This window comes from Oryza brachyantha, chromosome 12 (assembly GCF_000231095.2).
Source record: "Oryza brachyantha chromosome 12, ObraRS2, whole genome shotgun sequence".
Lineage (NCBI taxonomy): Eukaryota > Viridiplantae > Streptophyta > Magnoliopsida > Poales > Poaceae > Oryza > Oryza brachyantha.
Window position 1 is genome coordinate 3,437,067 of NC_023174.2, and position 25,165 is coordinate 3,462,231.

The 25,165-nt window shown below is 39.4% G+C and overlaps 3 protein-coding genes across 3 annotated transcripts; 1 reads left to right on the forward strand and 2 right to left on the reverse strand.

Moving 5' to 3' along the window:
• The first annotated feature begins 3,986 nt into the window (after positions 1-3,986).
• On the forward strand, positions 3,987-13,258 carry LOC102701131 (O-fucosyltransferase 38-like). The gene is made up of 12 exons (XM_006664344.2): positions 3,987-4,181; positions 4,453-4,528; positions 5,005-5,072; positions 5,359-5,447; positions 5,536-5,713; positions 10,862-10,990; positions 11,124-11,257; positions 11,331-11,544; positions 11,621-11,805; positions 11,937-12,032; positions 12,112-12,256; positions 12,720-13,258. The coding sequence occupies exons 1-11, from the start codon at positions 3,987-3,989 to the stop codon at positions 12,236-12,238; spliced, it is 1,491 nt and encodes a 496-aa protein (XP_006664407.2). The 3' UTR covers positions 12,239-12,256; positions 12,720-13,258.
• LOC102721218 (psbP domain-containing protein 4, chloroplastic) lies at positions 13,097-14,813 on the reverse strand. Its single transcript, XM_006663814.3, has 5 exons — positions 14,382-14,813; positions 13,911-14,014; positions 13,705-13,813; positions 13,377-13,601; positions 13,097-13,288 (listed from the first exon to the last, which is right to left on the reverse strand). The coding sequence occupies exons 1-5, from the start codon at positions 14,704-14,706 to the stop codon at positions 13,224-13,226; spliced, it is 828 nt and encodes a 275-aa protein (XP_006663877.1). The 5' UTR covers positions 14,707-14,813; the 3' UTR covers positions 13,097-13,223.
• A 5,522-nt stretch (positions 14,814-20,335) lies between these two features.
• On the reverse strand, positions 20,336-24,881 carry LOC102720930 (probable cysteine desulfurase). The gene is made up of 5 exons (XM_006663813.3): positions 24,605-24,881; positions 24,002-24,506; positions 21,855-22,056; positions 21,210-21,680; positions 20,336-20,916 (listed from the first exon to the last, which is right to left on the reverse strand). The coding sequence occupies exons 1-5, from the start codon at positions 24,879-24,881 to the stop codon at positions 20,509-20,511; spliced, it is 1,863 nt and encodes a 620-aa protein (XP_006663876.3). The 3' UTR covers positions 20,336-20,508.
• Positions 24,882-25,165: the final 284 nt, after the last annotated feature.

A 25,165-nucleotide genomic window follows, 5' to 3' on the forward strand; every position in this document is an offset into this window, starting at 1 on the left:
TCTATGGACAAGTGCCACACTGAAATGCATGAGAGGAGAATGAACTATGGATTTTCATAGTGACAACACGAAAAGAAAAAAAAAACTTACAGAATAGTTATACTCACATTGCTATAAGCTGACTGAGGTAATGTAAAATTTAGCTTCACCTTTTGCTCACCTTCAGCAATTTCCAAACACACCAATTAATTGCAAATCGAATGACATAAAGCAAAGCAAAGCAAAACAAAACACAAAACTATGTTGGATGAATTTTTAACAAAACATCAACAAGTCATCTGACAAAACAAACAAAATTATAAGTGAATTTAGAAGAACTATAGAATTTAGGAGAAAACAAAATTAACAAAACATCAATAAATCATCTGAAATAAGTATTATGAGAAGCTATCACAAATGAATCATTTTTTATTTTCAAAAAGCAAGCTCACAAAACATAAAACAAAACCAATACAATTATCTTCTCGGTTGCCCTATGAACAACCATTCATAACCCGCCAACAGAACTAGCGTATATTCTTTGCAACAGTCAGCTAGAGGATACGCTAGGAGCATTGTCGTCATGTCGCCGCACCGTCGTCGTCGTTGACGAGCACCAGCTGATCTCTCTGTGGTGTGAATGGAGGAGAAAATGGGGATCCGATATTGCATTGTAGCAACACGTGTATGTGTGGTGGTTGGAGACATGGGCATGCAGCATATGAGTGCGTCTCTCTATTGGGTCCAGGTGCACGAATTTTGAGACATATCTAACGAACATAAATTCGGCTGAAACAAACAAATAAAAAAGCATGCAACCATATAGCAATTCCCTACTTTTAATTTGAAATCTTGACACAATATTCGAGATATCACTTTTGACCATTAATATTTATAAAAGTAATTTATATTAAATAAAAGAGTTACATATATGATAGTTTGTCTAGTAAATAGTTTATTATTCTTACCTGATCGAGTTTTGATATTTTTTATGAACAGTTGATATTTTTGTTACGAAGTACTAACAGATCGTACGTCAGCCATTCAGACGTGATGACGCCACCCAGGTTCCGTTAATTAACTATCCGACTAGCTAAATGGTTGATATTAAACAAACAGGAGATATAGACTCTGGAGATGACCATGTCTATTTAATGACACTGAGATCTCGCGGCAGAAAATGAAAAAAATAAACAGATTACAACATCATAGCATACAGTAGCTAGCTTATCCCTTCTTTGATAAAGTTAATGCCCTTCTCTTCGATCGACTCGACGCTTAATTAATTTTTATTCCAATCTTAAACAGAAGGACTCTTAATTTGCTTTTAATATATATATATATATATATATATATATATATATATATATATATGCATCCCTATAAAATAAGCTATTCTATGTCTCAATCTTCTCATAAGGCCCAAATCCACCTCCCACCCCTTTCCAAGAGCCTAGGACCTCTCAACTAGCCTGATCAAAGCCTTCCCTCGCCGGTCAAACCGCTCCTTTGACCTTTCTCCACACCCCACCTTTGCCAACTTACGTCTATTTAAAAAGTACAATAACAACATGCATTATAAAATACAGTAACAACGTTAAAATATAGTTATGACGGATCTAGTTTTTTAAATCATATTTTTTAACCAATGTGGTGAAAACAGTTTTGAAAAATAATATAAAATTTATATTATTTTATATTACTGTAACTGTGCAACACACATATTACTGCACGTATATCGCAATGTTACTACACATCTATCATGACGTTACTTAACACTACATATAATTTATATAGCAACATAACGCTATTACTGTACAAGAGGCGCATCATTACTGCACATACAGATATTTCTTAAGATTTTTAACTTTAAACAACTTTATCTCTCGCCTCATATATTATTTTTTAAGAACTTTTGTACCATATTGTTTGAAAAAAATTGTTCTAAAAAAATAGATCCCTCATGGGTATATTTCGACGTTGTTACTGTAAATTAGTCGTCGTGTTACTGTATTTTTGTCGTCGTGTTACCGCATAATTCCTGTGAGACGAGATGTGAGCTTAGATAGATATGAGGGGAAACCCATAAAAGGAATGACCCACGATATTAACTCTTTGACTAACCTTTTAAATAAGGTGAGAGTGTTTTTTAGGCTTTGGGAGAAGGGTGAGAGATAGGGTGGACCTTGAGAGGGCTTAGAAGGTGTGCATATATTAGTCTTTGAGTAGCGTGGACTTAAACCGAATTACTTCTTCGCCTTAAACAATCGTCATCTTGATTAATTACGCACGTGACCTGCTGGGCAATATATTTTAATCAAGTAACCATGTTTTGGAAAGAAAAAGTTGTTTTAACTTGCCTTTCTCATTTTGCAAAGGGTGAGGTTCCTAGTATTTTCTCCCCGTCTCCTAACTTCTCTAAAAGGTGACGTAGGCCACGTTTGTCCCAGCTAAGAAGTTAACTAAGCCCTATCGTTTTCGTACGCACGTTTACTAAATTATTAAACGGTTTATTTTTTATAAAAAATTTTTTAGAAAAATTGTTTTAAAAAAATCTTATTAACATATTTTATATTTTTTAATAATTAATTAATAATATACTAATTATTACTATGTTTTCCGTATTAATTTATCTTACCCACGCCGAACGTGGCCGTAATCGCTTATATTACGGGAGTGAGAGAGGAAGTATTCACATGCGACGAGTATCTGAGAAAATAACTGAAAATCTTACGCTGTACCTGTGTTCTTCTTTTCCGATTATTTTTAGATTTTTTCTTAACTTTTACGCACACGCTTTCTAAAACATTAAATTATATATTTTATGTACTCATAGTCTTACTTTTCTAAATAATTGTTTAATTTTGTTGAGCTAATTTCATCATTTATAACCATAATTATCTATCAGATAATCATTCGTCTTCGATTAAAAAAACACAGCCTAACCTCCGTAGCTCGCTCACAAGTCACACCCCCACCATAAGAACATTCTACCAAAATCTATAGAAAACAACCCGGACCTCCTAAAATTCATGTAAAGCCGCTACACCCATCATCCTGCAAGTAGCCCCATAGACGTAAGGAAATCTTTTAGCTAAAGCAAAAGCTTATACTCCGTCTGTCCATATTTGACGGAGCTAACTTTTTTTAATACATGGTTGACTATTCGTCTTATTCAAAAAGTTTATATAATTATTAATAATTTTTATATCATTTTATTTATTACTAAATATACTTTTATGCATATATATAACTTTATATTTTTAATAAAACATTAAATAAGATGAATAATCAGATGTGTACATTTTGGAGCACGAAATACACGCGCCGAGATTGCTTTCCTTCCTCCGTTCCTCGTATCCATCACGGCATCGCGCCGGAGTGATTTATATCAAAACCACAGCGGCCTGGGCCCAATACTCATAGCCCATCAAAGCCAACATCTGGGCCCATCGGAGCGTACCAAATCAGCCCATTAAAGCACAACGACGCCGGCCCAACAGAGGCTGCTAATAGCTTTTACATTGGCTTTTTACTTATGAGCACATCTATTCTATTCCTACGATTTATAAACCCTATAAACTGAATAAGCTCTTAATTGATTGTGTCGAAGTAAAGCTGATCATAAATTACTCGTGGGTTGCCACGTGCTCACGGCTAGTGCAAAACCACCTTCCGTTCTCATCATCAGTCGGCCGCCGTCGCTGACTCCATCCCCTGTGTCCATTTCGGTAAGCCTATTTTACGTGACTCAACTATTCCCAACCATGCCATCCTCGGATTTGGCCAACCAGAGGGACGCCAAACGGACTTTTTTCCATGGAAATGCGTAGCACCTGGAATTTTCTTACCGGGCCAGAGCCAAACCAAATCAGCCCATCAAGGACCAACGGAGCCCACCAGAGCAACGCGTGAGCCCAATAGAGCCCACTTTAGATGACGTGGGCCTTTAGCCTTTTACTTATGAGCTCTCTCTTGTTGCTCCTCTCTCTCCCTTCCGGCCGGCCATGGCGAACCCTCGAGGAGGAGGAGGAGCGCGTCACCTCCCTCTCCGGCTGCGGCGGCTGCTCCGGTCGCCGATCTCGCGCTGCGCGGGCGTCCTGGCCGCCTTCGCCGCGCTCCTCCTCGTCCTCTCCCTCCGCCAGGTCGACCGCGTCGCCCTCCCCGGCCACGGCCACGACCCCTCGCCCGCTCACGCCCAGGCTGGTTTTCCTGGTCTCCCCCCTCTCACTTTCTCTGTCGCGGAGTTTGGATATACTAGTAGGGGTAGACCAGGATGAATTAATCTTAGTGTTCTTAGCTATAAACTGTTCATGAAATGCATCCCAGCCTCTTGGGAATTTTGAGGCAGTGAAGTGGTAGATGCCTATTTTTTTTCCCATCTTAGTTTTGGTTCATTGGCACTATCATAGCCATGAAGCACCATTGCGATGCTCGATGATTGTTGACTGGAGCTATATAACCGATCTTCAGGTATCAAGTGAGCAGCTGTGGGGTTCTAATGGTGATGGTTCTCATGCTTGTGTCACACCAACATCCAGATATATGGGTAAATTTCTTTCTTATGCAACGATTTTCATCATGCATGCGATGATTCCCTTTTCGATTTACTGAGATGGAATATGGTCCTCTGCAACTTGGATGCCCTCATTTCAAATAAATATTCAGTGGAAGCTTTCTGGTCCTTTGTGCTGGTGTCAATTTCACTCGTATGCTCATACTCTTAGTCATGATTTATACTACTACCTTTGATCTCCCTTTAAGATAGTAATTGGAATGCTGACGTGCGATGCCACTCTTGGTTAAAACATATGTGTTTTACTGCAATAGAGCTGGCACAACAATATTTTAAGGTATAGGTCATCTTTTGCTGTCATCTTTTAGGGTGGTCCCTATCCATGTTTTAATCTACATACTCTAGTAAAGAAAATTCAGTGAACATACATGTATGTGTAACAATCCTTCATCGATACGGTTGCGTGGTTTCGTTGTATACAGTCCTAACACCATCATTTGCATTAGCAGCTCCAAAAGAGTCAGAACGCTACATGACAGTTAGGAGTAATGGAGGACTCAACCAAATGCGTACTGGAGTAAGTTCATGATACCAAACTTAGGTTTTAGGCTTATATTTGAAGTGCCTTAGAGTTATATAGTTTTGCACCAATAACTATGTAGCTGCTCAAATATGTATGTATTTTTCCTTCTAAAATTCAGGATTTCTTTTGCATGGTTAACCTCTGCAGAGAATTCCTTATGTTATATCTGTAACTTTTTTTCATTTATTCATCATTTCTTTGTGAATCTTATCAACAAAATCCTCAGAAAAAAACAAATTTATTGTTGCTATGTTTAATTTGAAGCTTCTTCCTTCTGTAGATATGTGATATGGTTGCAGTTGCTCGTTTGGTGAATGCAACACTTGTTATTCCTCAGTTAGATAAACGGTCCTTTTGGCAAGATACCAGGTGCTTACCATTATAATATACTTTGGTTATTTGGCATGTACTGTTCCCTCCAATTTTGTGCATTAACAAGTCACTCTACTATTTACAGTACATTCAAGGACATCTTCAATGAGCCTCATTTTATTAAAGCTCTGGAAGGGGATGTCCACACTGTGAGTGACTTGCCTCAAAGCTTGCAATCTGTTCCTAGAGCTCGAAAACACTTTACTTCATGGTCTGGTGCAAGTTATTATGACGAGGTGAAGCAACTTTGGAAGGACCACAAGGTATTTCTTCAGTTAAGCGCTCTTTCACAATTAACAGCTTGAAGACTCCATAGATTTATTTCTTTTGTTATGAAATAAAATACTGATCTTTCTGTGCTGAGAATAATTGTGGTGCTTCTTTCTTTATTTTTCCCTTCTTGATATTGAACTGCTTTGATATAGTTCTTCCCAAATAGGGTTGAGAGTGCTAGAACATTAGTTCTTATTGAAGGCGTTCACATTATTCTGTGCAAGAATTTTGACATTTTGGTCCTTTTGAAAAAAACTTATTTTACAAACAGACACCTAAAAAAACTTATTCCCGAATGGACCTTTTGACGGCGCCAATGTCATTGGCGTCGTAGGTCAATAGGACGACGCCAATGTCATTGGCGCCGCCCCCTGACGTGGCAAGGGCGACACCAGTGTCATTGGCGCCGCCCTCTGGGGGGAGGGGGGTTGACTTAGCCGCCCAACCCCCCACCCTGAGCCCAGTTCTCTCTTCTGTTCTTGCTGTCTCCTCTCGCCCCCTCTCTCCTCCTTCACCTTCTGTTGACGTCGAAAATGCGATCCAACGTGTCACACACGAAGGCCTCGGAGTCAATCTTAGACAGCTCCAGTGTAGGACCTAAATTCTTAGAATGATGCGCGGGCGTGCCAGTCAGTTTGATCCTGCAATTGACAAGATAAACAGTAAAACAAGCCGATCGGCTATCGGGCCGATAGGTAACTAAATATTCAGCCGATCGAATGTTGATGCTGCAACGGTTAGCCGATAGGACAAACGATCGGCTGTAAAAAGCTTGGACCGGATAGAAACTTGATAGAAACATATTTGAAATAAATATTAGACCAACGTAATCCGCCAAGTTACTTATTAATCTTAGTCGATTGGACGAGCCTCTATAACCAGATCGAACTAGACGTGCAGAGATTGGACTTAACCAAGACAGTATGCAGTCGGGCATGATATGATTATAGGAAACATGAAGATCGATAAAGCTAATAAATAAACCAACAAATTACTTGGAATAAACAATGAATCGTATGTTACGATCGGCTACAACCAATTTACATGCAATTCTCATAAGCCGATGCAACATAAATAACTGCCGATCTAACTAAATCAAGCCGATTGGTATAGAAATAATGCAGTAAAACAATTGGCTACTCTATTGATGTAAATATGATAAGCATGTAGATCGACAAAAATCATCGGCTATAGACGGCGGACAAACAACCAAGATCTATAAAATACCTAGCCCAGATTGCTAAGAATAATCATAGAAGATCGGACCCAACCAAGACAGTTCAAGATTAAACCTAGCAATATCAGGATAGATACTAAACAGATCTAGATTGCTATCAAACCAATTAGCCCATGACTGATAACTTATCGGCTGGTATTCCGATAAAACAATGAGCAAGATACATTAATCTGATATAAACCATCTGATAAACGCCATCTATTAGATCGGACCGAACCGAGACAGTATTAGATTGAATATGTCAAACGGCGAATATCAAACCAACATAGATCGCCCAAAGTGGTCGACCAGATTCAACTCAAAACACGAAAGTGATCTAAGTTGAAACTGATACGATAACTAGCAATCGCGCAACCAGATTAGAAGATTAGACCGAACCGAGACAGTTCTAATCTAGCCGAACGATTACCGTGGCCCGGCGGAACGATGGACTTACCCCTCTGCTGGAGATCGAAGCGATGCAGCCCTGCGTCAGGTGCCAAGTTCCGCCGGAGTTGAAAACCTCGGACAAGAGGGTTGCGATGCGCCGAAAGAAGTTGATCTAATTGATTCGTAGACCAAAAACAATGACCCCGGGCATACATATTTATACCCTCGGGTTGAGGCTAGGCCGTGTTGGATACGACATACAACTCGTAATAGATGAAAAGAAATAACAAACTCCTAGATAGATTCTATCTCTATCTCTAACACACATGTCCTGATCGGACTCTAACAACCTTAGAGATAAAATAAAAATCCTAACTAACTCTAATTAATAGATAAATTTATGCCGCCAAGCCTTGGTCTTCACGATTCCTTCTTGAATTCAGTCTCTTCCGGATAAAAAATCTATCGGCAATTGCACCTTTCCTTATCCGAATCCAATACGGAAATTTACCAAATTTTGGTGTTAACACCTTCCCCCTTAAATCCACTCGTTTCGGAAGCTTTTTTCGTGGGATATTTTCGGGGAATCGAAGAGCGAAGGTAAACTCCACCGTTCCCCTCTCTTTCCGTTCGTTTTTGTTGGTTGAATTAGTAGTTCGGGGCGAAACCCTAATTTGATGATTATGGATGATTTGCTCAATTTGAACTCTCCATTTGGTTGGTATAGTGGGAGCAATTTGGTAGCATTTGATGTGTACGCATATGGATAGACACTGTAGAAATTTATAGATAAACTTGGCGTGATATGGTAAGTTAGATTGCTAGGTCTAATCGTATATTAATACCAATAGTGGTTCTACATGTTGTTTGATAGATTATAGTACCCCTGATGCACCCAGTAAAGGGTTGCAAGTTGTAAAGAGTGTCACGAATTCCGGATGTTCCGTTCCACATCAAACTATGGGTTGTAATAATAGTACTATATTACCCGTGGTAACGACTAGAGGTTGTGAACATCAATTATCGGAGACTTGTAGTCGTTTCTGTTTTAACCGTAAGACGCTGACGTTTGATGATAATAAACTGCTTAATATGTGATTGATTCAAATTGTTGGGATGTAATAGTCTGTACTTTTGGTTGGTTGGTTTATGTTATTAATTTGTTGGTTGGTTAGATTCTGTTTACATTTGACGACTTGTACTCCAGATTAAACTATTTAAACATATGTTTGAAATGGACTCGAGGGAGCACTGAGCTCCAGGCCCCAAGCGCTTTTGCCTCCGGACAAGGATTGGCGCCCTCATATAGGGGGGTGGCACCAACGACACTAGCGCCGACGTCCAGGCCATGACAGCTCCTGCCTGCTGGCCCAGGTTGGTACCGTTGCTTAGGACGACGACGGCAACGACGTTGGCACTGTCCTCCAGGCCATAGCATGTCCTGCCTGTAGCCCCGGCTTGGCGCCCTCATGTTGGAGGGCGACCCGTGGCCTGTCTTGCTTGCAGCCTCTTCCTGGTGACCTCACATAGGCGCCGCCCTCTAGGGCGTGGCCCATCCTGCATGCAGCCCTGGCCTGACACCTTCACGTAGGAGGGCGGCACCAATGATGTTGGTGCCGCCTTGCAGGCCGCGACCCGTCCTGCCTCCGACCCTGGCTGGCGCCATCCTGTATCCTTGCTGGAAGGCACAAAACTGCCTATAGCCTCCAAATATTTTCTCTTCGTGCTCACTCGCTAGCACTTTAAGCTCACCAGGAGCTGCCATCGCCTGGAGGGCGGCGCCAGTGCCGTTGGCGCCACCCCCCAATATGAGGGCGCTAATCCCTTCCCGTAAGCAGAAGCGCTTGTGGCTTAGAGGCGCTTCCTCAAGTCTAGTTCAAAGATATGTTTGAATAATTCCATCTGTAGTACGAGTTGTAAAATGTAAACAAAATTCAACCAACCAACAAATTAATAACATAATCCAACCAACAAAGTACAAACTATTACATCAATTTGAATCAATCACATGTTAAGCAGTTAATTCATCAAACATCAGTGTCTTAAAATTAAAACAGAAATCACTACAAGTCTTCGATAATTGCTGTTCACAACCTCCAATAATCGTTACCGCGGGGTAACATAGTACTATTATTACAACCCATAGTTTGATGCGGAACGGAACATCCAGAATTTGTGACACTCCTTACAACTTACAACCCTTTATTGGGTACATCGGGGGTACTTCCCCTTGCTTGCGGCTGCTACCCGGCCTCCTTGGCTCGCTTCGCTCTCGCAACCTTCCTAGCTCGCTTCTCCGCACGTGCCTTCTTCTTTTCGTGCTCACTCGCCAACGCTTTAAGCTCAAGCTCCTCCCGTCTCTCAAGCCTCTCTTGTCGCCTCATCGCCAACCTACGCTTGATGCGTTCACACTCCCACTCATGCCAAGTCTTCACCATGCTAATAGCCTCAGTATCCATCTCTTTATCAACCTCCTATATTTCAAACCGACGAAACGATATTACTACCATAAGTATACAACACAACGGTTCCGTAATTTTAACACAATTAACACGAGCTAACATGATATCACTTCCCTATGGATACAATACATTAATTTTAAAACCAATGTTATAATCTCATAATCTATCAAACGACATGTAGAACCACTATTGGTATCAATATACGATTAGACCTAGCAATCTAACTTACCATATCACCCCAAGTTTATCTATAAATTTCTAAAGTACCTATCCATATGCGTACACACCAAATGCTCCCACTTTGCTCCCACTATACCAACCAAATGGAGAGTCCAAATTGAGCAAATCATCCTAAATCATCAAATTAGGGTTTCACCCCAAACTACTAATTGAACCAACAAAAATGAATGAAACGAGAGGGGAACGGTGGAGTTTACCTTGCTCTTTGATTCCCCAAAAATATCCCGAGAAAAAAGCTCCCGAAACGAGTGGATTTTGGGGGGGGGGGGGAGGTGAAGGAGGAGATAGGGGGCGAGAGAACTAGGCTCGGGGTAGAGGGAGGGGGGATTGCGCGGCTAAGTCCCCCCCTCCCCCACCCCAAGAGGGCGGTGCTAGTGTCATTGGCGCCACCCTCCTGCCACATCACCGAGTCCGGCGGGCCGAGCTATCTACGTGGCAGGAGGACGGCGCCAATTATATTGGCGCCGTCCTATTGGCCTACGGTGCCAGTAAGTTCTTTTAGGGGTATGTTTGTAAAATAAATTTTTCAAAAGGACCAAAATGTCAAAATTCTTGTTATTCGGTGTATGAAGCATATTCAAGAATGTCGCAAGAAAGAAATATATTATAATTTGTAGTGGTGGTGGTTTATTTTCTGCTCTACCAACATGACTGCATTGGAGTACATACTGACATGTATTCTCAACTTGATGCAAGAACTTTACCAACACTAATCTTGTCATCTGAAAAGATGACTTACTTAGAAAATATCTGTTATTTAAAAGTTCAACTTTTGCCTTTGAAATCTGAAAACCATTTATATGAGCTCACTTCAAACATTTTTATTACAGGTAGTTCACATTCCGAAATCAGATTCACGACTTGCTAACAATGGTCTTCCCATGGATATCCAGAGGTTAAGATGTCGCTGTCTCTACCAAGCACTGCATTTTTCAGATCCAATCGAGAACCTTGGAAAGGCATGGACATTCTCTTTGTAATCTTTAAGCCTTTATCTAACTCAGGATCTGTATTACAGTCTTCAATTTGCATTTGGAAATTTATGGCACGCTGTAAACTAGGTTCTGAGCCAACATAACACTTACACAACAGAAGCTTTTGGAGCGTCTAAGATCACGTGGAAAATTTATTGCTCTTCATCTGCGATATGAAAAAGATATGCTAGCATTTACAGGATGTACTTATGGTCTGAGTGAATCTGAAGCAGATGAGTTAAGAATTATGAGGTAAAGATAATCAATGCAAACCAGTACTGTTTTATGCATGCGGTTGTATTAATTTACTTTCTGCACTCAACAGAGAGAGAACAAGCCACTGGAAATTGAAGGACATAAACTCAACTGAACAGAGATCTGAAGGTAACTGTCCACTAACGCCTGAGGAGGTGGGGATTTTTCTACGAGCAATGGGATATCCAAAATCCACATGGATCTACCTGGCAGCTGGTGAAATTTATGGCGGTGATAAATATGTCTCAAAATTGAGATCATACTTCCCAAACTTGGTTAGCAAGGTCAGCTGCACTACCTTTTTCAGTCAGTTCTGCACAGCATTGTATACTATTTAGCTAAACCAAAATTATATTGCAGGAGGTGTTAGCGACAAAAGAAGAGCTTGATAAATTTAACAACCATGCTTCTCAAGTTGCAGCTCTTGATTACATAGTTTCAGTTGAAAGTGATGTGTTTGTTCCATCGCATTCTGGCAATATGGCAAGAGCTGTTGAGGGCCATCGTCGATTTCTGGGTCATCGTAAGACTGTCACTCCAGACAGGTAAATATTAGAATATTCTCAAAAATATTCTTTTGTAACTGGCATCGATCAATCTTGGCCTAGTGCTGCTAGTTGCTTGTTTAGTTTCTTTCTGCAATCTGAATTATAATCTTGTTCCATTTAATCGTCAGGAGAGGGTTGGTGGAACTCTTTGATTTACTACAAAAAGGGGAACTTATGGAAGGTCCAAAATTTTCCTCACTTGTTACCGAGATGCATAAAAACAGGTGATTTTATATTTTGATTTAGGCCACATGTACTCCACACTTTAAGGGTTGCACTGAGATTGTATTCATCTGTTTTTAGGCAGGGATCTCCAAGGAAGAGAAACGGCTCCTTGCCAGGGAGCAAGGGCAGAGCACGTCTAAGGACTGAGGAATCCTTTTATGAAAACCCATTCCCGGAGTGCATCTGCCTGACAGGAAAGCACTGATGTGATGATGTTATATAGGTATGCCACTTCTATTTTGCGGTGCGATATTATTTATTAGGTAGCAGATAGAATACTGCCAGTTAAAACAACTATGAAGTAATTCCTGTAAATCGGCCATCGCTGCATACACTATCATTTACTCACTAATTCTACAGGACACAAACACATTATCAATACAATTGTGTATTGCATTTATCAAGCAACTTTTGAAATATAAAGTTCTTAGGAGTTGTTCTTCTTGAGTGAACTTGTTTGTTCCAGTTCTCCTTTGAACACCGATTTAGCTATTTTTGTTTTGGTATTCTTTAATCAAAGAAAAAAAGGCGGTCTTTTTCTCATTAAATGGTTTGTGTTATGTTTTCCATGTGGTTTTTGTCTACATGCTGCATTAGTTTGTTCTGTCGTAGTTATTACCCATGCCATTTCGTAGCATCTTATATAATAACCTTTTGAATGAAATGGTGTCTGTTCTTAATTTCAGCTGTGCATGGTGACCTTAGTTCATTTGCTCACTGTGTTGGTATTTGTGTTGATGAATGGAGCGCCAATGACGCATCAGAATTACAGCGGTACTCGACCCAGTCATAGAAGTCAGGCAAGGGCCTCATTCCTTTTGATCTACCTCCAAGAATCATGTAGTCTTTAAGTTCAGAATTCCAGCTGGGAGAACTGGCAGGTAGAGGGAAGAGACTACATTCATCGGTTGCTACATAGTAACAGAGACTTGACATGTTCTGCAGCCACAGAAATTGCAAACAATGTGTGATGTGCATCTGAATTGTTCGCACCTTTAGATCTAGAAAATTTTGTATTTAGTACGAGGCCTCAAAGGGGGTAGTTTTAACATAGTGTCCAGTGGCTTCAGCTATGCAACTCATAATCGAAAGGGATGTTTCTTATGACCCCTCTGCATTATGAACAATAGCATCTCTCATTTACTCTATGGTATGCACACACAGATACTGTGAGCAAATGTAATTAAACTCTACACAACGCGGAATGATTCAGCTATTTGCTTCAGGTCCTTGTAGTTCCTCTTCCATTGCAGCCCTGCAAAGGTCCACTTCTTTTATTCATCATTCAATTCAGAGTTCTAAAGAAATGGCGTACAGTTTTGAGATAAGAACAGTAATTTTACCATTGGCAGTTACATTGAACAGGTAGAGCCTGTTTCCAGCAGCAGTTGCAGTGATGAAGATGTGAGGTGGTTCCAGCTCAAACTGGTAGTAAGTTCTTCCTGAATACTCTGCAGTTGCCATGGACAAAACCTTCCCTTCCACATTTTCACCGATCACCTCCGGCCCAAAAGCGTCGATCACCTTCTCCGGTGGACCAATCTTCTCGATTGTCGCATCATCGAGATCTTTGCACAGTTCATCATGTCAGTAGTCAGTAGTGCAAGATTGCAACCATCCTAGGAAGATCTTACAGAAGCTGCAATCTCTTCAGAAAGAAGTGCTTCTCACCTGCAAATCTTCGAACTGGTGCAACGACGACGAACAATCTTCCCTGCTTGGAATTCGCAAACCGCAGGTCTATCTCAGTTCCACCAAGATCAGCAATCGACACTGGGACCTACGTTGAGCAATTGGAACATCACCAATTTGGCATCAGAAACCTTGTGACAATGTTGTATGGATCTGAATTTTGTGGCAGTAGCTTCAGTTTTTACCTCTTCCCAGCCATCAGGAACTTTGAAGGCGTAGGGAATGATTGGGCTCCAGCCAACTCCATGTCCACCAGACTTGTCATCTGGCCTGCGGTATGTTCTCCAACCTGTCTGAACAAACTATATCATGAAAACAATCCAACATTTTACTGCAAATTTTGTTCTGAGATGTTGATCACATATTCACTTTCATGTTGTTCTCTCTCCTATCAAATCTGCAATTGTAATTCTTTGACAACAAAATATTCAACTAGTAGAAACAAGAATGCTTTGGCAGAAGACTACAGTATCTTGCATGTATTTCACTTGTGAACACAAGAGAAGCAACATAACTATTATCTCAAAAAAAAGAAAGGGATAAAGAGCATCAGACATTCTGTTTCTCTGTGGAAATTTCTATAAATTGATCCTTCAAACAGAAAACATTATAAATCACACATGGATTATAGGATCAAAATGGTAGCAAGAACCAACCTTGTTCATCAGGGTCAGACAGACCAGGGATCCTCCCAGCCAGCAGGCCCTGCTTCACTGCCATGCTCTCACCTGCAAAACTAAACACTGAAACTCCACAGGCAGCAGCAGCAGCAGAAGCCATTGCATGCCTCCTCCCCATCAAGGCTACTCCATCCTCCTCCTCCTCCTCATGTGCTTCTGACAGATTGGGCCTACTGCTGCACCTAACAGCTGCTACTGCTGCTGCCGCCCTGCCCTTGCTTGTGGTCACCTGCTTTGTGAGGAACAGAGAGGAGCTTGGCAAGAACAGCACTGAGCTGCTCATCATCTCTGCAAGAAGCATGGAGATTGTGAGAGTTTCTTGGGAGCTGGTCCTCCCTTCTCTCTGATGCTCTAGCTCTGGGCCTCTGGCTCTCTGATATTTCTTGAGTACTTTTTTTGCCTCTTGTTTTTCATAAAGAGATTTATCTTTTGTTCAGTTCATACTCCTTCAGCTGTTCTGGACCACAGGCCATGAGTGGACAGGATGATTTTGGGAGTTCAGACAAAAACCTCTCTCCTAGATTGTCTGAGTGTGGCTGCTTCGACGCTTCGCTTTTATCCCTCTACTGTGTACTTTAAGCTTCATTATAATACTCTCTACTGCTATTATACTTCCAGTATTACCATTTTTAAATTTTTAATACTAGTAATAGTTGTGGTAGTATAAATAGATCCGATTCACTGAGACTAGAAAAAAAACAATCTAGATTAGTTCTACCACCAGTAGAAAGTATAGTAGAATACCTAATATACTTTGGGTTTTGCACAGATAATTTGTGAGGTGTAAATGTAACTACACTCAGGTTTAGTTAAACTTGCAAATCAAAAATCAGGAGGACAACATGCTTGTTTTTTTCAGGTAATTCTTCCTCACCACACACTGCATGTGTTCAGTTCAAAGTTAAAACTCACATTCATTTTTTCCCTCTCTGGTTTGATTTGTTAAAGATATCAACCACATGGCAAAGAGAGACAGAATGATTTTTCTTGTTGGAGTTCATTCATGTGGCCCACGATTGACATTCCATGGCAGGCATTCTTGTGAACAAGGATGATTGATGCCTAGATTTCTCTGAAGCTGTTCTGTTGGGCTGAAAATTTTCTAAGGTAAAAAGGCCCAAGATGGAAGGACCTAGAAAGAAACCCTGGTGGACTTAAAAATTCTGCTTAACAAGCCCAACAATTAATCACGACTTGAATACTTGCCATTTGTTCTTCTCCTGCCTCGTTTCCTAAGAGCTTATTTACAAGCGAAAAATAATTTATAAATAAAACTTTAATATACGTATCGTTAACGATCTGAAAGCTAATTTTAAAAAATAAAATACGATAAAAAACCCTAAAATCAACTTCAAATTAAAGATTAAAAATTTAAATTTTAGCTAATAAGCATAAGCAGAAGCGAAAAAGATCGAGGTGCATGTAAGCTTTTCAACCGAACATTTTTGTAAATCTTTTTAATATATAGGTTTCTTAGAGTTTTCTAAAACATTTTTAACTTTTGTAATATTTGTACCTTAGAATATTGTCACAGAATCAAACAATCCATCTTCCATTCAACCAGTGAGAACAAAATAGTAGTCTCCAGATCTGCAAGAAGAATCTTCTGGAAAGGAAGAAACAAACGGAAATTATGCTGTGCAGTGTACAGACTGCAGACTGAATTTGAGGTCGGCGGTGAAACGAGAGACTGACTGACCAAAGAAGCTTGCAACGACTGACATACTGACATTGTATTCACCATACATTGTGTCAAATGTGTAAAATTTACAAAGACTTCTGCATATCAATGTTGAATAATTTCCGTTTCATTATTCCGCGTTCCATAATAGTCCTTGTTATTCGGTGAAGACGCTCCCTGTTTATGTACGTTGAATATGAACAATCAATGACCAAAAAATAATCTGCGAGTAAAACTTTTGAATATGTGTTGACTAGTAGTTCAAAAACAAAATACAAAATAATAACCTAGTACAAAATCTTAAAATCAACTTAAATTAAGTTTTAGAATTAAATTTTTTGCTATCTCATTTAAGCTAAAGGGTGAATGATGGAGGTGCTAATCTCTTCAACGGCAGGTGATTTTGAAATTTGAAGTACATGTAAATTTGAATATTACCTAGTGAATTTCATTTCTGTTGATGATATTCCAAATCTTCATGTTTTTCAAGGTAAAATGCAATTAACCTTTATATGTCATTATTGTTTATGCTCTATCCCTATAACTCTATTTCGTACACAAACCTCTCTACATGTCAATTTCTTTTCTAACCCCTACATCGTGTTCTATTGATTCCTCATTGTTTCTTTCGATTTCTTTCATCCTAGACTTCTAGCTTGATGGGACGATAGGAACCCATATCACCTCGCCAAAGTATAAATCAACTACTCCATCTATTCCATATTATAAGACTCTCTGAGTTTATCTAGATTCATCCATATATCAATATATATATGTTTTTTATGTGTCTAGATTCATTAGCACATAAATAAATCTAGGTAAGACCAAAAAATACTTACAATTATACTACTAAGAGAATTTAGAGAAGGAAATGATCTATATTTCAACTCGAGTAAAGAGACAAGATGAAATGCATTAATGAGAAAATTAATCTTTACTTCATATACTACATAGAGAGGATGCGCCGGAGACCCACATGACGTGAGAAATTTAAACGAAAGAAACACACGGTTATTTATAGGGGGTATTTGGATTTCGAATTTCCCTTTTTTTCTTGAAGATAATGATCTGTTAGAAACCTTGTAAAAATAAATTTAACTGTCATATAGAATTTATTCTTAATTATTAACTCTTAACTACTCCATTATATAGATCTTTCGAGCAATGCGTAGCTAGCACCTGAATTTATATTTATACCAGTAATATAAACGCACAGACAAATCATATATATATTAATTGATCAATCAAATGTCTAGACAATGTTAGAACGGAGGGAGTATAAATTTTTGGCTGATACGAAGGTGGACCACCAGTTGGCATAACTCATTAATTCTGAACATGCATGCCACGTGTAGTCTCGTGGGTCGCATTCATGCTAATTAATTACCTTCTATATATGTGTACTTAAACAACGTAATCTACGTATATATTACCTCCGTTTCATATTGTAAGACTTTATAACCTTAGCCTAAATTCATCCATTGATGAATGTATATAGTTTATATATATATATATATATTATTAGCATTTATATGAATTTAGATCAGACTAAAAAGTCTTATATTGTGAAACGGAGTGAGTAGCATTTTTCTCTCGCTAATTTCAGCGACGTGGACACGCGTCACACGCGTATATATATATATGCATGTAAATTAGCGACGTGGACACGCGTCACATGCGTATATATATATGCATGTATATGTATATATATACTTCACTGTCACATAGTATATACTACGTATATGTGTAGCTAGCTAGGTCAGTCCGTCCAGTCGTCTACGACGACTGTCGACGCACGTACGTACGCGTACTTCCAGAAAAAAAAAATCATATTTCTTTCATTCGATCGTCTGCAAAATTAGGAACGATTAGTTAAGTTAGTTGTAACAGCCTTTTCTCTGTTTTTTCTCCTGTGAGAGCAGCACTGGCGAGGTGATCTTAATCCTTGACTTCATGAGCGTCCACTTAATTAAGCTTTGTATGAACATATAATTAGACAGTCTTCCTTTTTGTTTATTAGAGGAAATTACTTTCTTGTTTACGATGAACACGTTTTGTTTAAATTATTGAAACGGTGGTGTTTTTAATAATACTCTTTTATATAAAAGTATCCGTCAAACAATAAGCAAAATCATTTATTTTAAATTTAAATAGCTAATATTTAATTAACCATCTCGCGATGGTCTCTTTTTATTTTTTTAAACACATTATGTTCACGACGCACGCAAACCCTAACGGGCTCCGTCGACGGATACAAATTCTAGAAAATTTGCCCCAACGAGTTAGGAGTCGAAATCAGAATCTCAAGTGCTACTAATTAAGGCTCTTGTAACCACTCAGCTACAGACCCTTACGCTCGACGGTCTTTTCATTTTATGTGTGGCTTATAATTAAGCTTTAAGCTAGACGACCTCAATTTCCAATAGGGGTTCTTGATATTATTGGGCTAGGATGGTAAAAGCTTCCGTTGACTTTGGAAAAACCGATAACATACACGTGCTGAAATCGCAGGCGGTACAACGTTTCTCTGCATGTGCATGATAATATCGTTAGGCGTCATTTCAAAGTTTTAGGTCGTAAGTTATAAATGAGGAAGCTGTATTTCTACATGACATGCCATTGCATGCATACAATATTAATAAGTTAGCATGAATTCTATTCAAATGTTGAAAAAAATGAATACGATCGATTATGTTTCTTTGGTCGATGAAAGACAAAAATTATCATATTGTTTTATAATAATGTAAACGGTAAAATTAACCACTATAGAATTTAAAATTCACTCTTTCAGATGAGAAGATAAACTTATACATAAAAATTTTTAATTAAAAAATAAACAATTTCAGTAGTTCGAGAAAAATACACATAAAAGCAAATAAATAATAGTAAAAAACAGCACAGCCTATCATCAGATCATACGCTTGCACCATTCTTATTATGCGTTTGTCTTCACCCAATTTTCCAGTTGCTTAATCTCTCGGAAACTAAGATTTTCGGTAGTTAGGTTAGCCTGAAAATTTTGTCAGTTGCTAGAATGATCTCAAATTTTCAATTCAACTGCACATCAAGATAGTGTGCCTTGCAAGTAAGAAGCATCACACATGGCATCATGATACACCGTAACACCCATGTGGCCATGAGAATCACTGTACTGAAAAACTATTTAAAACAAACCAATTATTTGACTAGCTTGCAACTATTTTAGCATTCAAATCAAACTACACGTCATCACATATCTGCAGTACATATATATGGCCTGAAATAATGTTGCAAAAAAAAAAATCTTAGTTTGTCTTACTGACCTTGAAACAGATGAGAGATTAATTGATCGCGATCTTTTAATTTCATACCTTTGAGGCTTTGACAAACTATATATAAACTATTCGTGGTTCAGATTGTGAAACAACAAGAGAGACAGTGAAACCTGCAAGTACAGGAATAAAAGAAAATTTAAGGGACACCGTACGAATGTTCATTGCAAAATTGCAATCACATCAGAGATGACATATTAATTACCACACATGCTGTATATCTCTCGAGCATTTAGTTGAAAGTGCTCTCCTCCTGTAGCTACATTAATCCAGCTGGTTACCTTAATTATCGTATTTGAAACCTACCTAGCTTGCTTTGCTAAATCATTTATATGTCATGAACAACTACTGAACATGTTTTTTATTTGATTATTTGCTTAATTATACTACCAGTGAAAGCTAGCTTAATTATATATCTAATAATTATATGAATAGTTCGATCATCTTTCTGATTTCCCATGAAACTCTCCAGAAAGTTCTGGATGATTCTGAAATCAAGTATATATATATGCACGATGTGATACTGATCTATATTATTGTGGAAAGAAGTTAAAAAAAATATATGCAAAATCATCTCTTTATAATCGAAAAAACCCCCGATCAATTAGCTCTATCATACTAGTGAGAAACATGGAATGAAAATCAGGTGTCGCAATCGTTTCAAGCCTGTATATTTTGACTTTTCTGGTTCAGATTCAGAATAGAGATAGTGAAATCAGCCAGTTCAGGACGATTAGTCAAGTCACTCTTATATGATTGCAATCAATTTAGTTGTCATGCATGCACACATTTTGTTTGTCTCTTAAATTGCTGGAATATTTTTCTTCTGTAATTGCCGTCGTAAAATAACTGTTTCTTCTCAAAAACAAAAACGAAAAAGAAAAACAAAAACGAAAAGGATATCATATGGGCCGAACTGTTTCTGATATGGAAATCAGAAGTACAATTGATATAACTTGGTACCATTTTTCGGCACATTTATTTAGTTCTTCGAAAATTTACATCACATTTCTCCTAACTGTGTAGTCGGCTACCACTATTCACATATATTACCATACAATGAATGCAATTTTCTACAAAGCTGTAGCCTAATCACGATTTCTGAAATTCACTATATATGAAAAAGGACCATGTCAGGGTCTACTCCTTTTGGGATGCTGACAATCTGTTGGCTGATGTTTGGCAGCGATAGCGCGATTTTTTTCGCAACCTCCAAATAGGTTTCAAATTTCATATGATTGGGCTCAGGCTTCTTGTCCAGCTTATTTGCAACCTCTGACTTGATATTTTCTGCAAATTTCACACTTGTCGCAAGTTCCTCCTTCAAAACATGGTATTTGATTGCCTGCTCACGGAATGTCCAGTTGCCGGTGATCCAGTCAAATTTGTAGAGCGGGAGAAATCGGTGACCATATGCTGCTATGAACTCAATGGCAGAGAGGATGAATTTAAACTCCTCCTTTGAGAGGTAGTAAGCAAAACTCAACCTGGTCCATCCTGGCTTCAGTCCACTGTAACCCTGGAATAATTTGACCATAGGCCATAGATTAATTAGCATCATGGATACTAGTAAGTTTAAATTTCAATACTCCTGTAAAAAGGAGTAGTGGTGGTGGCAGTGAATCTGTCACCACCCTAACCCTCACTATAATTTTACAATTAAGCCCTCAAATTTCTTGATATTAAAAACCAGTTAAATATAGATTTCAAATTAAGGTGACTATTTCATATAAAAAATTTTAATAACATATCATAAAATCTGTAGCAAAGCACGGGTATTTAACTAGTACTAAGAAATATAGTCATATATACCTCAAGAATAGCAGAACGGATGCGAAGAGAGAGTTCATTGTCAACATCAAGCAAAATGTGTCCATAAGGACCTGCGCAAGCACACCCTCCCCTTGCTTGGATGCCGAAAAGATCATTAAGAAGCTTCGTCACAAATCTCCCATGGAGCGGTAGCCTCTTGTATGTCTTGTTTCCCAATGAACTATAGCTACCAGGCTCAACCCTAAGGAAAAGTGAATCTTCTACCGGAGGGTAGATGAGGAAGGAGAAGATTGGAAGACGATCAACACTTGTGTTTCCTAGCACCCTTACATTCGGATTACCGACGAGCCTTTTCATCGCCATTTCAGAGTACACTCGCTCATGTAGTTCCATTGTATCATATCCAATGTATTCCTTGACCCAGAATGCTAGGGACGCACGGATCTTTTGCACTATCGGTGGCGTGCCAGCATCTTCTCTTTCCTCGATGTCATCATAGTATAGGGTATCCTGCACATCACGTATACATTTGTTCATTAGTGTTTATTAAATGACCATGCTTTGGCACCACAAAAATACTTGTATTTTCTTTGTGTGTGTGTGTGTGTGTGTGTGTGTGTGTGTGTGTGTGTGTATATATATATATATATATATATATATATATATATATATATATATGCTAACCTCTTCATTGAAGCCATTAACGTAGGCCACAGTTCCACCTCCACATGTTGAGGGTGGTTGCGAATTGAGTCGGTACAATGATTTGTTCATCAGAAGGATCCCTGGTGTCCCTGGGCCACCAACAAATTTATGGGGACTCAAGAAAACTGCATCATAGCCATCAACTTCTCCGGACTTCATGTCAATCTTCACGTAAGGGCCACTGCAAAAATGCATGTCATGAGTTAAAATGTAGGTATTGTTTCATAAATGTACAAGTGAAGAAGTATAATACTAGCTGACTAGACTTAACAGTTCTGACCATATCTAGTGAATTTCAAGTATGAAGTTGACTACTGACCAGGTTGAACAATTCTGATCATATATGGTTATACAGATTCAAAATGAAGACCAGTAAGTTAAGTTAACCCAACAGTCCACGTCAAAATAAAAGTGGAAATAACTTCAAGCTATAGGCAAATGACGCACGTACAATATTGTATAAATTTGGAAAAATGAAACATTCAGGCTGTTCATGTCTTGTCAAAGTCAAAATAATTTCGTTGTCACAATGAGCTAATTCACTAGACTTTTGGCAGGTTAATTTCCTCATTCCTCCCCAAGTTTTAGAATATGGCCCTAGGTCTTTCTTCTTTTTGGTTCAACGCGCAAACAAAGATATTAACTTCATTTTATACCTTAGTTTGCCTAGACATACACTTCGCATAAGTCAATCATCATGCATGAGATCATATACTTGCAAATGTTTGGATTAGATAGATATAGGCAGATGTATTGCTGTCATATTTAATGCAAGGTGTAGAAAAAAAACTACGAGCTAGCTGTGTGGTACTGTCAGGCAAATTGAATGAAGACATTCTGTTGTTCATTAATTAGATCACACTGTTTAACTCCTAACTATGAAAACAACAAGAAGGATAGGTGTTCATTTTATAAAGTTTTGTTTGTTTTTAGAAAAAAAGTTGACAATAACACATATATTTGTTGTATTTTACTATTCATGCTATATTAATTGGCATTTTCTTTTATTTTGTTTCAAGTTAGGATATTGTAGTAAATTTATAACATTAAGTGAGTATTCTCAGAGCTTTAGTGGTATTATTTTTCATATACACAACTAATGTAATGTTGGGCATGTTCTATCAACAACAGAAATATGTACTTTGGACATATATATCGATGGCAGAATGTTGGATAGGGACGTCCCTTTTTTCTGAGAAAAACTGTGAGGTGATATGGACAGATTTTAGGACCACCTAAAATAAGTATTACCATATTTTCATATTATAAGATCTTCTAGTGTTACATAGATTCACATGAATGTCAATAAATATAAACATATATAAAAAATATATATACTGGTCCATGGATATATCTATGTTGAATCAAAACATCTTATAATATAGAGCACATGAAGATCTCAAAAAATCTTCCTCAGAAGAAAATAAAATAAACATCTTGAATATAACATGGTGTCCTTCAAAATAACTTGCCTTTCATAGTTTACCAGGAATTGATATGTACGTTGGACATATCAACGGCAGAATGTTTGATAGGGACTACTTGTTTTTTATTTAAAAAATAATAATGCGAGGTGATTTGCAAAGATTTCAGGACCACCTTAAAAAAAGCATATCTTAGAAATTCCTTTTGAGAAAAAGAGAACACTGAATTTCAGGACTACATGTCCTCTTTGAAACACTGAATTTTAAAGAAAACTTTACGTAATTGAACTAATTCATGTAAAATTCATGCGTTTCAGAGAAACCCTGGTTTATTATCACCCTAGATACGAAAACATTGTGCCTAATCTGGACTTTTTCTTAATGTTTTGAGATTGTCAACTCAAATCCACTGATGCCATACCCCATGAATGGTTGCATGAAAGCGATTGTGTAAAGTTGCTAAGGGTAGCCCAAAATCTATCTAAAAGGATTAGATTATAATTACTACCCCGTTTCATATTGTATGACTTCTCTAATCTTACCTAAATTTATCAATTGATGAATGTATATAATTGATATTTATATAAATTTAGACAATGCTAAAAAGTCTTACGCTGTGAAACGGAGAGGGTAATTATTATTGTTAGTGATTAATGCTTAGTACGACGCATGGTGTGTCGTCGATCTCGATGGGATGCTCACCTCGCGGCGAAGTCGAAGCAGGCGAAGGCGCCGTGCTGGTGGAGGACGCGGGCGAGCTCGCGGGTGTCGGTGACGACGCCGGTGACGTTGCTGCACGCCGAGAAGGAGCCCAGCATGGGGCGGTCGGCGTACTCGGGTGAGGCGAGCGCGCGGCGGAGCGCGGCGACGTCGAGGAGGCCCTCGTCGTCGACGCCGATCTCGACGACCTCGGCGAGGCTCTGCCGCCACGACAGCAGGTTGGAGTGGTGCTCGTACGGCCCGACGAACACCACCCACCGCTCCTCCTGCCGGAGCTGCGGCGCCAGCCGCCCCCGCAGCGACGCCGACGGCACGGACACGCCCATCGCCTCCTGCAGCCGCTTGATCGCCGCCGTCGTGCCGGACCCGCAGAACAGCAGCGCGTCGCCGGCGCCGGCGCCCATGCAGCGCTTCACGTACCTCGCCGCCTTGTGCACCAGCCTCGTCGTCTTGCTACCGACGTGGCTGTCCTCCGTGTGCGTGTTCCCTACACCCAACCACCACCACGCGTCAGCCACCAACCTTAACGTACGTGCCACTCTCGAGCGATCAATCCGCCATGGCTAGCTCTGCCCAGTAGCTCACCGTAGAACGGGAGGACCTCCTTGACGAGGTACTCCTCGATGTAGCGGAGGCTCCGGCCGGACGCCGTCTGGTCGGCGTAGGTGAGGACGCGGCGGCCGAACGGCGTGTCGAACTCCACGTCCTTCCCGATGAGCTGCGACCGGAGCCACTCCACCCTCTTCTCCGCCGCCACCGCAGCCGAGCCCTTCTTCTCCGACGACATGGCCCCGAGCAGGCTCATCATGCTGCTCACCGCGTGATCCACGGCCGCAGCTTCTTGCACTTGCATAGACGGCATTCTCCTCTCTCTATCTATCAATCTATCTATGTGATTAGCAACGAATGGAAGATCTTAACTTGGAGCTTAATGAGCTCAACCAATTAATGGCAATGGAAAATTAAAGAGAATGAGCTGATTAATCCAAGCTCATATATGTATCAATGGCGATTAGGATCAACACTTGGGTTGAGAAGGAAGGCAAGGCAACTAGGTAGGTAGGTTGCATACTTGCATGGGCACCGGTATATATAGCACCATTGATGTGGAAATGTACAACAACACCAACACAGTGGCAGCAAAGT